This window comes from Watersipora subatra, chromosome 8 (assembly GCF_963576615.1).
Source record: "Watersipora subatra chromosome 8, tzWatSuba1.1, whole genome shotgun sequence".
NCBI classification, from domain to species: Eukaryota; Metazoa; Bryozoa; class Gymnolaemata; order Cheilostomatida; family Watersiporidae; genus Watersipora; species Watersipora subatra.
The window spans coordinates 51936009-51952533 of NC_088715.1; the positions used below are offsets into that span (position 1 = coordinate 51936009).

The 16525-nt window shown below is 34.3% G+C and overlaps 1 protein-coding gene across 1 annotated transcript; it reads left to right on the forward strand.

Annotated features, from left to right (window-relative positions):
* Window positions 1-419: 419 nt before the first annotated feature.
* On the forward strand, window positions 420-14920 carry LOC137402705 (collagen alpha chain-like). The gene is made up of 6 exons (XM_068089211.1): window positions 420-578; window positions 2585-2656; window positions 3918-3980; window positions 4089-5627; window positions 5852-5907; window positions 14764-14920. Exons 1-6 carry the CDS (start codon window positions 420-422, stop codon window positions 14918-14920), a joined length of 2046 nt encoding a protein of 681 aa, XP_067945312.1.
* The last annotated feature ends 1605 nt before the right edge of the window (window positions 14921-16525 follow it).

Below are 16525 nucleotides of genomic sequence, written 5' to 3' on the forward strand. Positions count from 1 at the left end.
CAAATATTTGAAATTGATTTACATTTTCTGAAGTAAACGAACAAAAAAGAAGCTGTAAACAGGTATTTTGATTTTCATATTGTATTGATGTTAAGGACTAGCAACTGACCAGTAGCCTGCACAAAAGCAGGAGATAGAAGGGCATAAGTAGAGTTCGCCATAAATAAGGAAACTAGTCTAATGTAGACTAAAGGAACTTAATAAATTATCATAACTTACATATCATAGCATAAAAATCAGATTGTACCTAGCAGTTTGGAATCCGATTTCTTTTCAATTCTTTCAACTCTTTTTAGTAGCCAAAAGTTTCTTGCCTCCGTCTCAAGAGTGACAGAAATTTTTATATTACTAGCTAACTTAACAGCAATTGTAAAATGTAAATGACTATCATAAACCACTGTTGTATTCAGCAGGTAGAAATGGAGAAGAAAGAATTAATGGAAAATGGTATGTCGCAAGACACCAAGGCCAAGCTGAAGGTCTACGGATTTGGCACAGCGCTGCTAGCCGTGTTTATGATGACAAGCATTTTAGCAAATGTCATGGTTGTAAACTCTCTCTACCAGAAAGTCGACCAAGTAAGAAATATTTTTTTAATTAAACTGATCTCAATGTGGGATGTATGTCTAAGGCTATGAGCAAGGATTCAAATCTAATTTTTCATAGCTGTTGCTGATTTCTAGTAGCCACCATAATGATTGGATGACGCAGTGATATGCACTAACCTAGTCGTAAAGACTTCAGCTTAGGAAGGCATGCTCACGCCTCTGTGGCACATTATTGAATTATGTCCAACAGCTTTGTCAATATTTACCGTTTATAGGGCGTGATAACTAACTTGCCATATAACTATAAGATCACACAGCCATTTTTTGTGCGACTCTTCTCTTTAAAACTCAAACAGCCTCTATTTCCAGCAAGCTAAGCAGACATCATATTTGACAAATTGCCCACACATATCAGTAAAATACCGTACATGTCACACTATGATGTTTTTCAAATTTTCAGCAAGGTGATATCCTTTGGAAACAGCTCAAATATTTTAATAATTCTGTTTGCAGTTTGTTTGCTAAATGAAAGAGGAATTATGTAGACGGTATTACAATATTCTCCAAATTTATTGGTACACAGCAATCTAAACAATTGATTAAAATATATCTCTAGGTTTCTAGGCATAGATATTTAGACACAGATTTACAAAAGTACCCGATAAGAATTCAACTATAATTGAAAGAAGTCTTTTTAGCCGCTTTATAATTGTTGGACGATTAAGTATTGTTTACCTCTTTGTAAGAGATCAGCTGTGGACTAGTGGTCTAGTGCGCTTGATTGTGAATAACAGGTTGGGAGTTCGAACCCCAGAAAGATCACTGGTTATAATAGGAGCAACATCCAATTTTAAATTACTCTCTGCAACTGAGCATGTCCCCAGTGATCGAGGTTTTTTGCCCCTAGGCTCAGACACGTCTTGGCAAGATCTCAGTTCTATTAAAAACATTCGAAACCTTTGCTCAAGTTTTGTAAAGTACTGTCAAAGTCTATGTTGTTTTTGAATTTTCAACTGACGGTTTTAGTTTTTGAATTTCAAAATTATTTCGGGAACTAAAACTGTCAGTTGATTTTTGAAAAAAATCAATAGTCTTTTGAAAAAATCAACTGAGTTCCAGTTTTAGCACTTGAGAATTTATAATTCATAGAAAACAACAGCTCTAAAGATTCTGTTATTTTTAAATCCAATAAACAAATTTTTATTCACACCTTCAATTAGTTTGCTGGAGAAAATAGTGAAGGGTATATACTTGAGATTTTCTCAAAACAACCAAAGACAGAATATTTTAGTTTTCAATAAAATGGTTTTCCTGCATTTCTTTAAATCCTTCAGTAAGGTTAAAAATTGTAGAATTTCTATGCAATAATATTAAATCATCATAAAATATTTTACAGATGAGCTGAGCTTAGATAACCTATGATCTTATCTTGTTTTACCCCTTACTTTACACACTCTATCTATTACCTGCCAGCAATTATTTGGATAATGTTATCATAACAATTTTATCTAAATGTTCTGTATTATTTGTCCTCAAGATTATTTTGTTAATCATAGTGTGAATTTTTGGAAATAATGTTAAAATTACATTTTTTGCTTTCTTGAAAAGTGGTTCAGCTTTAAATGTCATTTGAAGGTCATTTAAAGGTCAGGTCTCTTAACGCCGCAGTAGTTTGGACCACATGTCATTTGGTTGAATAATTTATAGCATTTTGGCTAAAATGCCATTTTGTAACAATATTCTCTTGCCATCTGCTTATTTCAAAACAGTTACACAGTTAGGCCGTCATTGCCTTCATTTAAGTTTATAATTTTTATAAATTTATAAAATTTATTCATTTTCTTATTCTGATAATCTAGATTCATAAGAAAAAAATGTATGTGTCATCAAGTGCTTTTTATCTACCACTTTCATTGTTCATAGAAGTAAATCTATGCAGATGCACAAAACAGGCTGCCATAAAGTTATTTTTGCATCAGAGTTTAAACGGAGACTGATCAAGTTGTTCTAACATTATCTTTGCTGTTTGCTTGCAGAAGAGTTCTCAAGTGATCGCTATTAAGGCAGCCTTAGCCTCATTGGACAGCTCGCCAGGGAATGACCTTGAGGTTTGTTGTCTCTTTTTAGTCTAACTAGTGATTGCACCATGTCTTATCTTAGCAGAAATGAATAAACATAGCGATATTTTAGGGCGTCAATATTACTCCAAAGCTACACCCGCTGCCAGTTTTTATTGGGAATATTTTATATTTAATAACTATTTTTACATTAAATTCTCAGAAATTACAAGATAACTTTCTCTTTCTTGTAACTATTTAAAATTATTGCAATCGCAAAACTACAGTATTCTAGCAAATTTACAAAATAGAAATATACTTGATGCTAATAATATAGTGAGAATCCACTAATATATTTCTATATGGCCTTCTACTTGAAGGTGAACTTCCATAAGTTTTTTGTAGATTTTATCATAAAGTGTCAGCATTTTTACATCATTTGCGATTGTTTTTGATGTTTGAGATGATTTGATTGATAACCAGGGTGTTTTAGGAATAAAATCAAAAAGCTTGATTGTGATCAAAATGCTCAGATCAAGCAAAAGTGTGATCATGATGTCTATAGTTGCAAAGAGACTGACAGAATAGAGACGCTTCAACTTGATATGAACCGATATTCATGATTCAACTTGATTATATATAACTTGTTATATATAATTATTTATATATATATATATATAATATATATTATAATTATATTATAATATATATATTATAGATAATAATATAAATATAACTTGATTCAACCGATATGAACTATCGCAATGATAACAAATAATGGTGTCATTTTGCATGTAATTTCTGATCGCTTCAACCATGATCTAGTTTTATTAATGTTAATCTATAAGCATCTTGGGAATAAGATCACCTTAAATATAAAAAACAATTACAAATGATAAAAAATGCCGATACTTTCTGATAAAATCTACAAAAAGGAGGGTAAGCTCATGTTTAAAACTTATGAATAGATCAAGGTATGCTTTTTCATTTATCTATTTGCACATTTATCTATTTGTGCGTCTGTGTCTATTTTGATCTGTAGGTTTATAGGTGAATATTCATATTCTACAATTAATATCTCTTATAACACACTTACGTGTTAATTATCTCTAGTTAGTAAGCTTGTTGTTATATCTTGACACTGATTCAAATTTATGGGTAAACGAGAATATGTATCAGCAATAAGAGTAAAGCAGAAGATGCTTTATTAACAAACCTTTCAAGCTTTGTTCAAAGTTCTCATCTCAAACAGAACACATTCAGGCACTTGTGTTTGCTCAATTGTATCATCCTTTTGTGTTATCTGTTACAGAGGCAAAAGAGAACTTACTTTGACAGCAAAAATTGCTACTGTAAAGCAAAACCAGGACCAAAGGTATGTGTACACAGAGTAGGGAGGAATCGTATATGTAAAATGAGCTTACACTAAAATTTACCCTCAATAATTCATGTGACTAGATAAGTACTCCTCCAACTGTTGCAGGGTCCTCCTGGTGATGATGGAGCTGATGGCAAGGATGGCGCTAATGGAAAGAATGGAGCTCCTGGTACTGATGGTAAGGATGGAAAAGATGGTCCTAAAGGTATGGCTGGTCACCCTGGACCAAAGGGACCAAAAGGAGCTCCTGGACAGAATGGAAAAATGGGAAGTGATGGCAAAGCTGGTGAAACAGGAGCTACTGGTATGACAGGAAAAGATGGAAAAGATGGTGAAGTTGGTGCCACAGGAGTAATGGGCAAAATAGGCATTAAGGGATTGAAAGGAATGTTAGGAAGTAAAGGAATGCCAGGTATGAAAGGTTCAGATGGTAAAAAAGGAGATCGTGGCGCTAAAGGAATGGTGGGCAAACCTGGTACTGATGGCAAGGATGGTAAAGATGGCAAACCAGGCCCTAAAGGTATGAAAGGAGCTCCTGGCACAGATGGAACAGATGGAGCTGATGGAAAGGATGGAGTCAAAGGAGATAAGGGAATGACAGGAGCTCGTGGTCCTAATGGATCAGATGGAAAGAATGGAGCTGATGGTAAAGATGGTGCAAAGGGCATGAGCGGAAACACTGGTGCACCAGGAGACAATGGAAAAGACGGTGCACCTGGAGATAAGGGGGATGATGGCAGACCTGGAGCTAAAGGAAAAGATGGTAAAGATGGAAGCAAAGGAGAGAGAGGAGACAAAGGAATGGTAGGCGACAAAGGTAAAGATGGAAAGGATGGCACAGACGGTAAAGATGGAAAGAAAGGTCCAAAGGGAATGAAAGGAAACAAAGGGCCAAATGGCCAAGATGGTGCCGATGGAGTAGATGGACAAAAGGGCAGCAGAGGCATGCCTGGAACCAATGGCAAAGATGGTAAAGATGGTGAAGACGGTAAGAATGGAAACAAAGGAGAGAAGGGTATGACCGGAGCTAAAGGTGCCAAGGGTCCAAATGGCAAAGATGGATCTGATGGTGCAAAGGGTGAGACAGGAATGACAGGTGCAACAGGACCTAGAGGACAGAATGGAAATGATGGTCCAAAAGGAGCTAAGGGTATGATGGGAAACAAAGGTGCCCAAGGCAAGGATGGAAAAGATGGAGAAGATGGAGCACCTGGACCAAAAGGAACAGTGGGTGAGACAGGTAAACCTGGAAAAGATGGTGCAGATGGACCTAAGGGCTCGAAAGGAATGAGAGGTAATCCTGGACCCAATGGCAAAGACGGTAAAGATGGCAATGATGGAAAGGACGGAAAAGACGGTGCCAAGGGTAATCCTGGAGTTGATGGTGAGGATGGCAAAGATGGAAAAATGGGCCCACAAGGGCCAAAGGGTCAGCGTGGACCAAGGGGACCTAAAGGCACAGATGGTAAAGATGGAAAGCCGGGAGCTAAGGGACCTGATGGCATGAGAGGAAACAAAGGCCCAGATGGTAAAGATGGAAAAGACGGCAAAGATGGAAAGAACGGACAAAAGGGAGCAAACGGTGAACCAGGAAAGGATGGAAATGATGGAAAACCTGGCAAACCTGGACCCAAGGGTCACAAGGTACTTTTAAATTTAGTAACTCACTTTAAAATATTTCAAGGTCAAGTTAGATAGCCTACAAACATGTGACTTTTGTACATATATAATTTGTAATGCATTTGTGGCTATGGTAGGTTTAATTAAGGTTTATAAATTGGTTTATAATATCTTTTTAAACAAGTCAATATTTCAGTTTACTGCTTAGTTTATCGTGCTTCAGAAATGGGCTTTCATTTTATTTTTAGGGAGAGAGAGGTGAGCCAGGAAAGACTGGCCTTCACAAAGGAGACCAAAAGGGAAAGTACTAATGACCTCTGCAAAACATGAACTGGCATATTTTCAACCTGGAATATTGAGTCGGGAAATGCTCATACGCTTAATATAGTTTGTTTTGAATAAATAAAAGTATATACTGGCTTGAAAAATATTTGTTGTGGGAGGAAAATTCTCACCCTAAACACAGAGAATCACATAGTAAGAGGTGACCAATTGAAATCTGCACTTGAAAGTGATATATGAGTTGACTTGATACACGAAGTTATCAACAAAGTGAAAGCTTTGCGTACTGTTTGTAATTTGAGAATCTATTGGCTAATTTATTGTTGCAGTGATGTCAAATTTACCTCTATTACAAAGTTTCTATTATTGGAAGTGGGTTCGCACTTCACTACACCTTAAAACAGTAGTCTGCAACAAAGTGAGAACTTGCAAGCATGCTGATAACTTAATACCATCATTGTAGAGATACACTTTCGGTGACTCAGACTAATGTCTGTTGGTTAAGACAATCAAAAACTGGAGTTGTTGAAACAGCACAATCGTTATAATACAGCGGTACAAAGATTACAGTAGAAAACAAACATACAGACTAAAATTTTCTGCTTTAATTCATAAAAAAGAAGTTTTATTTCACAAAGTATGATCTCTTACAAATCTTAATGAAAAAGTTAATTATTTTAAACTCACACTTTACGGCAAAAAACTGTTCAACGCAAAGTCAGCCTAGAATAAGTGAATCGGCTCAAAATGAACTATCTGGCCGACATGATTGCCTTTTACAAGATACTGACTAGGCAATACTGTGGCGTAAAATAACAATGTGCAAGTGTGCCATATATAACAAGGCTTTACATCATACAAAGATGTTACCTGTATACCTATTGGTTGCTAGGGTTACACCTCGCTTAAATTTATGGATAGCATTACAAAATGACAAAATCTCATGATTTTAAGTCTATAGTAGATTGTCAGCAAAAATTCTTATTAAAACAATAATGAAAGAGTGATTCAACATGTTACAATACACATTTAGCATTTTGAAAATGGGACCACTTTACCAAAACCTGTTAGTCTTTTTATTTTGATTAGTGCTAACATATTTTATGGTATAATATTTGCAAGCCAAGGCTACTTTGATATCTCTGCTACCAACACTTTCTCACCATAAAACAATACAAGTCTAAAGGCAAAGTTAGCATATTATAGCATCAACACTCTATTTAAAGTAACAAGTTTTGTTGATCAGACAACTATCAACTAGTTTCCTAGTTAGTTGGTTAGTTATTAGTTGGTTGGTTAGTTGGCTAGATACTTGTTTCGACACCAACTTCAACACATGTGGCATGTTACGCTAAAGCTTTCTGAAGCCAAATTCAGTTCATTTTTATATAAATAAGTAACCGCACTGTAGCAAACTTTAGTATTAAGCAATCAATGTTTTAATTACAATTTGCAACTACCAGGGTCTATCAAAAATACACTTTTGATATAAATTATTTGTAGCTTTAATTAAGTATTGATTCTGGCAGCATTAGGTTTTGAATTCATAGAATCAGAGTGTCTGTACAATTCAATTATTTTTTATTGTAGAGACTTGCAATCAGTTTTTCATACATCTATTATAGACCAAACTTTTTCACCCATCAGGGAAGAGTAACTCCAACTCAGTCATTTAACATTCATCTTTATCGCGCTACTGATACTTTACTACTAACAAAACAAGTTAATCATATTAAACTAAATGCAGCAATGTAAATTAACTTCATCAAGTTGAATTAAGCTGAACAAATTAAACCTAATTAGCCAAATTAAAGTTTACCAATGTAAAAAAGATCACCAAGTTAAACAACGATTAAATTCGCGTTAACATTAAGTGCATCAAATTAAGCAAAATGTATTTAGTTAATTAAATCTTTCAGCACCAACCTCAATGCATTTGAGCTGTCATACCGAAGCTTTCTCAAATCAACTTTAGTTCATTTTCATCATAAATTAAATTCATTTATAAATTATCACTTTATAAAAAACAAGTTAATAAAATTAAGCTAAACGCCCAAAAATAAATTAACTTCACTAAATTAAACTAAATGTAACAAGTTAAACTAGGTTCATATAGTTGAACAAAGCTGGCCCATTTAAACAAATCTCACCAAATTAGTCAAAGATCACCATGTTCATTTACGTTCATCAAGTTGAACTTAGTGCATCAAGATAGTTATTTTGCTTCCATTCTTTATTTTTCATTTAATTTCCAGCGTTCATGTTGGAAAATAATGCGCAAGTTAATTTTTTCCTATACAAAGAACCATAACATATAATGAAATTTACATTTTGGTTAATTATTAATATAGGAATAAGATTGAATACTCATAACTACCTTTTCCTGAAAGAAGATCTACATGTATTTGATACTTCCTCAATTAGGAAGGCGTGCTCATGCCTTCTTAAGTGTGGGAGGCATATTTCAATAAAGTGCCTCTGTGGCCCATTATTGAATTACGCTCAACAGCTTTGTCAATATTTGATGTTCGTAGGATGTGATAACTAACTTGCCATATAACTAACTATAAGATCACACAACCATTGTTTGTGCAGCTCTTCTCTTTAAAATGCGAACAGCCTCTACTTCCAGCAGGCTAAGCAGACATCATATTTGACAAATTGCCCACAAATATCATTAAAATATCATACATTTCACACTATGCTGTTTTTAAAATTTACTTCAAACTTTGTTTATATTATACTCATAACTAGAAAAGGAATATGCTTCCCTTACAACATAATAATAGAAATTAGCATAATTAAAGTGTTAAGCTCTAATTTAGGATGCTTTTGACAACCAAATCAAACAGATACAGTAACCACACATGACCACCTTAACTAATATTTTGAAACAAGCTTAAAATTGTGAAATGTAGTGATCAATGATAGTTCCCAACTTCTCATTTTCCAGAAGAATTTATATCTACAGTTTTTACCACAAAAAAACTAACTGGCTGAGCTTAGATTCAAAATTTTTTGTCTTTACATAGCATGCAAGAAAAAACTATATAGCTTTTGTAGCCCTACTATTTAGATTTCTCAAAAATGGTCGTATGTGTATTCCTGTATTCGTGTATTCCTGTATTTGTGTATTCGCCGTTTTGATTGTTCAGCTATAGCTATTATTTCAGCATTGCGCACACACATTATGATGTCTCTGCTAGAAGATTTCGATCCAAGGCGCTGTCATAATTGATATACCATAGCCACATGCTCAATATTTTAACAATGCGCCCACACGTTACGATGCCACTGTTAAGAATTTTTTTTTCGAAAGGTTCAATTACTATATATGGGGTCAAGGCCGATTCTTCTAATTTATTCTTTTAACTTTCTTCTAATTTATAAGAAGAGCTTCGACATTCTCTGTCCGTTCGGTCAGACAAAGACAGTACGATGTCTCCTTTTTACATCTGCACCAGTATCGATTGTGTAGTTTTTGTAACATTTTGTGTAGTTGAAATAAAGTAAGAGAAAAAATCAAAACAGCTGTAAAGGTTTTCAATCTTTGTCAAACAACTGTAACTTTCAAACTTCATATCATGAGGAAAATGTTTTGAGCAGGTAAAATAAATTTAAAAAAGTCGAACAACTATAAAAGGGTTTAGATATAAATGTGAAATAATTGGCAAGTAATAGCTAAATTAAGTCGGTTTTGCTACAATTACAATAAAAGATAATTTGATAATTCGGTAATGATACAATTAATACGAACTGAGAAAACAATATAAAAATCCTGAATATGTTGATGAATTAATAATACCAATTCTTGCATAGAAGTGTGTGTATAAAAAGGTTACTGTTCTATCAGAAGCCATCCATCAAAACTTTTCTCATGATATGCAGTTTGAAAGCTAAAATGGGAAATGTTGTTATATGTTAAATACAAATCAATTTTCTGACCAAAGACTTTTTTATTACCTGGGCAATGCCGGGTAGCATAGCTAGTCCTAATACATATTTGTATTTAAAGGTATTCCAAACTCTTGACAATCAGTCTTTATAAAAAAGTGTGGATGGAAAGGGTTACATCTAGTAGTGGCAGTTTTTACATTTTCAAGGTAGTCAATAATTAGATGCATGAATGTTTTCATATCCCCAATACTACTTCATATTTTCAAGCGAATGTTGTATGTAGTAAACTAAGATTTAGGCGCATACTAAATCGATTTTGAGCAAGTAACTGTCAGTCTAAGTAAATATGGGAGTCTTTGAAATGTTGAACAAGCAACTAAGTACAACGATCCACGACCAAACACGAGCAAAGCAATTGTTTGGGAGATTTATGATAAATGCATATGTGCACACAACTCACGAAAATTATTCATCAACACCGTCGCAAACCCTTGTACCGAAATCTCATCAACAAATTTAACCATTTTTCAATTGAGTCGATTAAGTATAATAGCGATACAAAACACATATAAACCTATTTAAATATGTTACCAAGTCTTTGAAATTTGTAGACAATATCTTAAACCTTACCCATCTGATCGGATAATACATAACTAGACAGATTAATTTGGTTAAAAATCCCTGATCAAACCTGACGAGCTTTTTTTAATCAAAATTAAGACTGGCCAATGAAACGCTAATAAAGCTGTGCGACCGAGAGTAGAACCATTAAGTCGTTCGTATTTCACAAAAAACGTGCACACTTTACCAGTTTATGGCATTGTCTAAGGTTTTTAATATTTTTCCGTTTTTAATATTGTGCAAAAATATTTAATTATAAGAATAATTATTCAAATTAATCTATTCAAAGGTTTCTGTAATAAACGTAGACCGTTTGAGGCATAGACTGATTTGCAGGTACGAAATTGTGGTACACAGTTTATCAGCCTATGTTTTTTTTGTCCAATTACCGAAGGTTTCATTAAATTATTTAGAACCTTAGCCAAAGTTCTTTACATCTTATGTACAAGATAGGGCTGAACTACAATGCCCCTTTATGACGAGAACATTTTTTTATTTTGCCCAGTTTGCAGAAAACTTCCAGACGTCTGAATGCTGATACTCGCTTTCTGTTACAGATCGCTATCAAAACCATTTTACATTTTACACAACCAACTTTCAAACTGTGTATATTACACAGCAGCTTGCCATTTTACTTCTAATATTGCATTTCAGAGATATAATAAACACATTTCCTTATTACTGTTGTTAAATTACATACAGTACAGTAGGTTAGGCCTACAGCTTTAATTAATATTTATTTTATTGTTGTAAAACATAGGTTTGAGATAGTAGTAGATTAGATGTGATTTTTATACAACCTTTTGTTTTGCATAATTGACCTTTTTGAATTTACTTTCAAAACAACTTGACAACCACCATGGACATACAACTTCCCAGAACACCACGTCGTGGCCATCCACGTGTCTCTCAATTATTACAGCTCAATAAAAGGATAAATAGAAGGTCCTCACAGCAACCATCAACATCAAATACTAGTGTTCAACAACACGCTACTGAAATTAATAACAACAACTCATCTGATTCAGAGAATTATTTAGTAGATGTTGTAGGCGATGTAAATGACATGGACTTGGCAGCCCATTTGTTTCCAGATAATGATGATGCTCCCTCAAATTTATTTTATATCATCTCGAACAACTCTCATTTACACTATACTCTGTCAATTCCTGCTGACAACTACTTTCTCAACAACCAGCAGTACCCTATCTTTTTTTCATTTTCACTTTGGTCGTGGGCTGTATGACAGGGGAATTTCTAGTAATAAGGATAGAAAGGAGAAAGTATATCAGTTATTACATGAGTAAACTGGTCAATGAGTGTATTTCAAGTGTTTATACACTTCAAATATGTGCTGCTGGGTACTTATACGTACTGTTTGGAGCTTATACCAAACAGAACTAATTTACAGTTTGGTACAGTAAGTCAGCAGATACATGAAAGTGTTACAGTAGGTAGATGGCTGAAGAAATTGGAAGTTCAGCCGGATAAACTATATCCATCTAATATAAATGAAGTCTTCATGCAAAACTAAAAGATTTAATTTTTGTCTGCCTTTCCATTGGACCCCTCAAAGTTTTTCACTGTAACACTTTTTCGTAGCTCTATATCCTTATTGAAACGCATTCATACCAACTTTATTGTAAACACTCTATCTTCTGCATGCCATTTTGTTTGCAGCTTCCCTCTACTTTATTAACTTTTACGACAAGATTTATGCTTTAAGAAAAGCTCATCAGCGACCTTCATTGATAATGGAAATGACTTGATAGAACCAAGCTCGAAAGAGCCCTCAATATGTCACTGAATTTTTTAATCATAGATGGTGTGAAAAGAAGCGATCTTCAAAAGTTGCTATGCCTGTCGTTGAAAGCTTAAAGTCACAGAAATCACTTACTAAAACAATATGAGCAGTTTATATATAAAAGATTTTAAAAAGATCACAAGCAAAATACAACCTTTGAGACATCATAGACCTTACTGAATGTTTTGCTGCTGTACCATTATTAAATTTAAGAGCCCGGTGCTAAAAGTTCTCAAGTCACAAAATGGCCAACTGCAGAAAAGAAAAGTTAAAGTTAGAAACTTGTTGTGAAATCAGGAACAGGTTACTAGGCACCTTTTACCTACATTATCAGGTTCATAACTGTCACTACATTCATATTGTGAGTTTCTGAAATTTCTCCGTACTATTGGATTGCAAAAAGCTGAAATGTTCTTTTATCGACTTGAGTACTTATAGTGCAATGACTTGGGTTTTTCAAAGGATTAACATACTGTTATTCATATACAATGACAATGAGAATGATAAGGTGAACATCAGATGTAAAGAACAGCATTGTCAGATTAAAAGCCTGCATAAGAAAACATTTGTCTAGCCCATTCAGATGAGTTTCTAACCCTTTTTTAGCACTTGAAGTTAGAAGTTCAGGAATAGCAGTTTAATCTACTCGCTCAGCGATTGTTGGATGCTCTGAACAGAGCCGTGTGATCCCATGACCTAATAGCCATAAATGATGGGCTGCTCGTGGACTTAGGTACTTTTATTGCATCAGTAAAAAGATTTTCGTTTACCTTTGTAATTTATACGACTTGGCTATTTTTTCATGCTACTTTTGGTTTTGTTGGATTTGGGTGTGTATGCTTTAACATTCTACAGTGAAAACTGCAGTTGGCCAAAATTGTGACTCAAGTACTTTTAACACTAGGCTCTTCAACTGTTTTGTTGCAGGATTATATATCAATGATAAGAAGCGATAAGTTATGGCTGGTTCTCTTTCACACTGTTTTATCAATCCACCCCTTGACTCAACTTCAAGTCAATAACTTGGAAGTATATCAGAAGTTTTTTTTCTCAGACTATATTCAGGCTCTTACTTGCGCGCGTCTTTGTTTCTCTATTGAGTCGCTGACAAGAATTTTAACCTGAAGTCACATGTTTTTGTTTTGCTGTTTGTAACTTTGGTTTCTAAGTTGGCTGTTCAGGTTGGTCTTTTAATGTTGTACCTCTAATAATTGGTTAGTTTTTTAACCACTTTATGTTACGCATCTATTTAACTTGTTTTAGCTGAAATGTTTGTTCAATGATTGCTGCTGTTCCAGATTAATGTGCATGTACATGTAAAAAGTGAGTAGCAGTACGTGAGAAGATTCTGTCAACCAAGCTCTGATGCTATCAATTAGCACAAGGTAGCTTCTTGGATGATGTTCTCTGCTTTGTGTATGACATCACATGGTGATATTTGTGCAGCCTTCGAGTTTGACAAAGAAGAATATGTCTGGTGTTTATATGGCTCCCCTTTGGTTGCAGCTCAAGGTCGCTCTCCGTCATTTGGGCTTCTCTAAGAAGGTTGGGAAATGTTTGGCAGCCATTCAAAAGATCTTCATACTCATATACCTTTTCTATGAAGGATAGGAAGTGGTTGTTAGTCATTTTAAAAGCATATAATTGTACACTCACAAGTTAACGAATAGTTTTAAGCAAATAGGAGAGGCAGCTTCATAATCCTGCAAGATACAAAATATGAGATTATCTCAAGATTTTGCTTGACTGAAGCTTTAGCTTTTGCGGTTTGATCAATTTTACTGATAAATCATTGGCTTTATTTTATTTTGCTTTAGCCTACAGTTATTGCCCTCCAGGACATTTTTAACCCACATTCAGAAACCTGTGTAAAGTTGGTCAAAGAGCGGTAACTCTGGGAGGGTGCTAAGAATGACTGCCTAGCGAAGGGAGATGAACTGCTGACCCTAGATAGCCTGAGTTCAGCTCATTGGATAACCAGCCTCCTTCTGACCACTCTAGGTTATTTATATCTTTCTACCTAATGAATGAATTCTGAAATATCTCTCTAAAAACTTTAGGGAAATTATTTAGCATTTCGTTCATTATTCTTGATAAAACAAAAGCATAATATTTTGCTGACCCATTTTAACCCTTTTCCTGTTCCATCATAACCTAAAATACATTATTCAATCAACACTCCCTTATTGACGCTCTGTAGCTGTTTGAGGTGGCAGATAAATATTTACGCTATACTTTTAAATTACTTTGAAATATGGATATTTCCGTAATAAAGTGTTTATGTCGGTCTCTTATGTTATTGAATAAATATTTAAGGTTCTACTAGTTCCTTGACTAAACAAACTCAAAGTTGTCTCATTTTTTGAGAAGCTTTCAGATAAATGTTTATCATTGTAAGTTATAATTCTTACCAGCAATTTAACTGCTAATTAAATGTTTGATTTAATATTTTAGTGTTTTAAAGAGTCTTAAAGTCCATCAGAAGCGAGTCTACTTTTATTGATAATATATTTTTCATAGTTTCAGATGTTTCTATGTACAGAGTTTGGATTGAAGAAAAGAAAGGGAAGTGAATAACCGTTGGAAGCGGGAAGGAAAACAGAAGGACCCTATTAACTTAGACTACTGGGGATATAGAGAACCAAGTGGAGATGGTGACAGCCTGTCCTTGCGAGGCGCAACTGGCTTTACAATGAATGATACAAACTGCTGAAAGAAATATTCATTTTTTGGTGAAAAAGTCAGCTGTGATCACATTCAAGACAGTCATTTGTGTCCACAGTGAAAATGTAGGGTTGATAACAATACTTCTCTTCTAATATTTGAGTATTGTTTACAAGAATATACACATAGTAGCGCTATACAGAATGAAATTCTTATTTTCAACAAGTCTATGGTTAGTAAAATTTGAGTTCTGAAGATATGCAAATCATTACTTTTAGCATTTCCATCAACGCTATATATCAAGTGAGATATTAGAAAAACTTAAAAACTTATTTTATGCTAAGGTGAATATCTTAAGCAAGTTTAAAAACTGGGTGTGAACTTTGTAAACTTGTAATTTTGGCTTCCGTATGCGATGTCTTTAGATAAAGATTTTAATTTGTTAAATCACTCTTGTTTTGCCAGACTGCCTTGAGGAAACTGCAATGTAAAAGTACTCAATTTTGCAAAGCAAACAATAATGTGCAGAAAATCCAAGGTTACTACAACTCGAAAACAACCTTCACTTCTTTAAAAAAGAATTTTTCTGACAGGAGCATATTTTGGTATGTACAAAAAAGTCCATAGTTTTTCAATGTCGGTCTGGATTAATAAAGAAATAAGGTAGATGCGTAGCTTGGCTGGATTTGTACAGCATTGATGGTGCTGAGAGGTTATCAGCTGAGAGTTTATTCTGGTATTCGGTAAATTTATTCCACAGGAATTCCATTTTCTTGTTGGGTGTTTCTGTAGTTTAGAATGACTAGGTAAAGATCACTTGCTTACCCAGTATTTTCTTTATGATGTGTACAGTGCCTTCTGATTGACCTTTCAATTGTGGATAATGTGAGCTGACGCAATAACTCAGTTGTATAAACCTTCAGCTATTTGCCAACATTTAGAAGTTTTGGCTATTGAAGCACCGTTATTGGCACTAATGACCTTTAAAGAAATTCCATGTCTGGCAAAAAATGGAGTTGCAATGAATAATAGCTTTTTTGGCAGTTTTGTGGCAGTTAGTTAAACATGTTCTATCTTCAGACTTGTTTATGCAATAATGTTTTACTTATATATTTACTAATGGGCTAAATTTTACTCTATTGAGGCTAAGGAACAGTCACTGCTACTGCTATTAATCTTTTAGACTTTTGCAATAAAGATGTCCACCCACCAAACAGTTTTTAGATGTTAAAGGGCTGAGTCAGAGTTACTCCTCATTGATGCTGAAAAAGTAACTTGGTCTTTAATAAATATACAGCAAACTTATTGCAAGCTTGTATGGTCAAAACTTTGTACCTGCACTCTAGTTACACAAATTGTCAGACTCTGGCTGTCGGAATAACTGTTTAATCTATATATTTATAAATCATAACGTTTGTCTGTATTTCGTTTGTTCGTATTTCCACATGTCCAGTTATAGCAATGAACTTTTAGGAATAAAAAATTTGCTGCGCACTGAAGTTCAACTCAGAACCTTTACTTCTACAGACAGGCATTTATCCAATACACTGGCTATACTATAGAATAAATTGGCCACATACTTATTACACATGCCAATTTTTCATGGCTTCACGCTTAACATGGCAGCTAGCTTAATGCGTGAAACCATATCAAA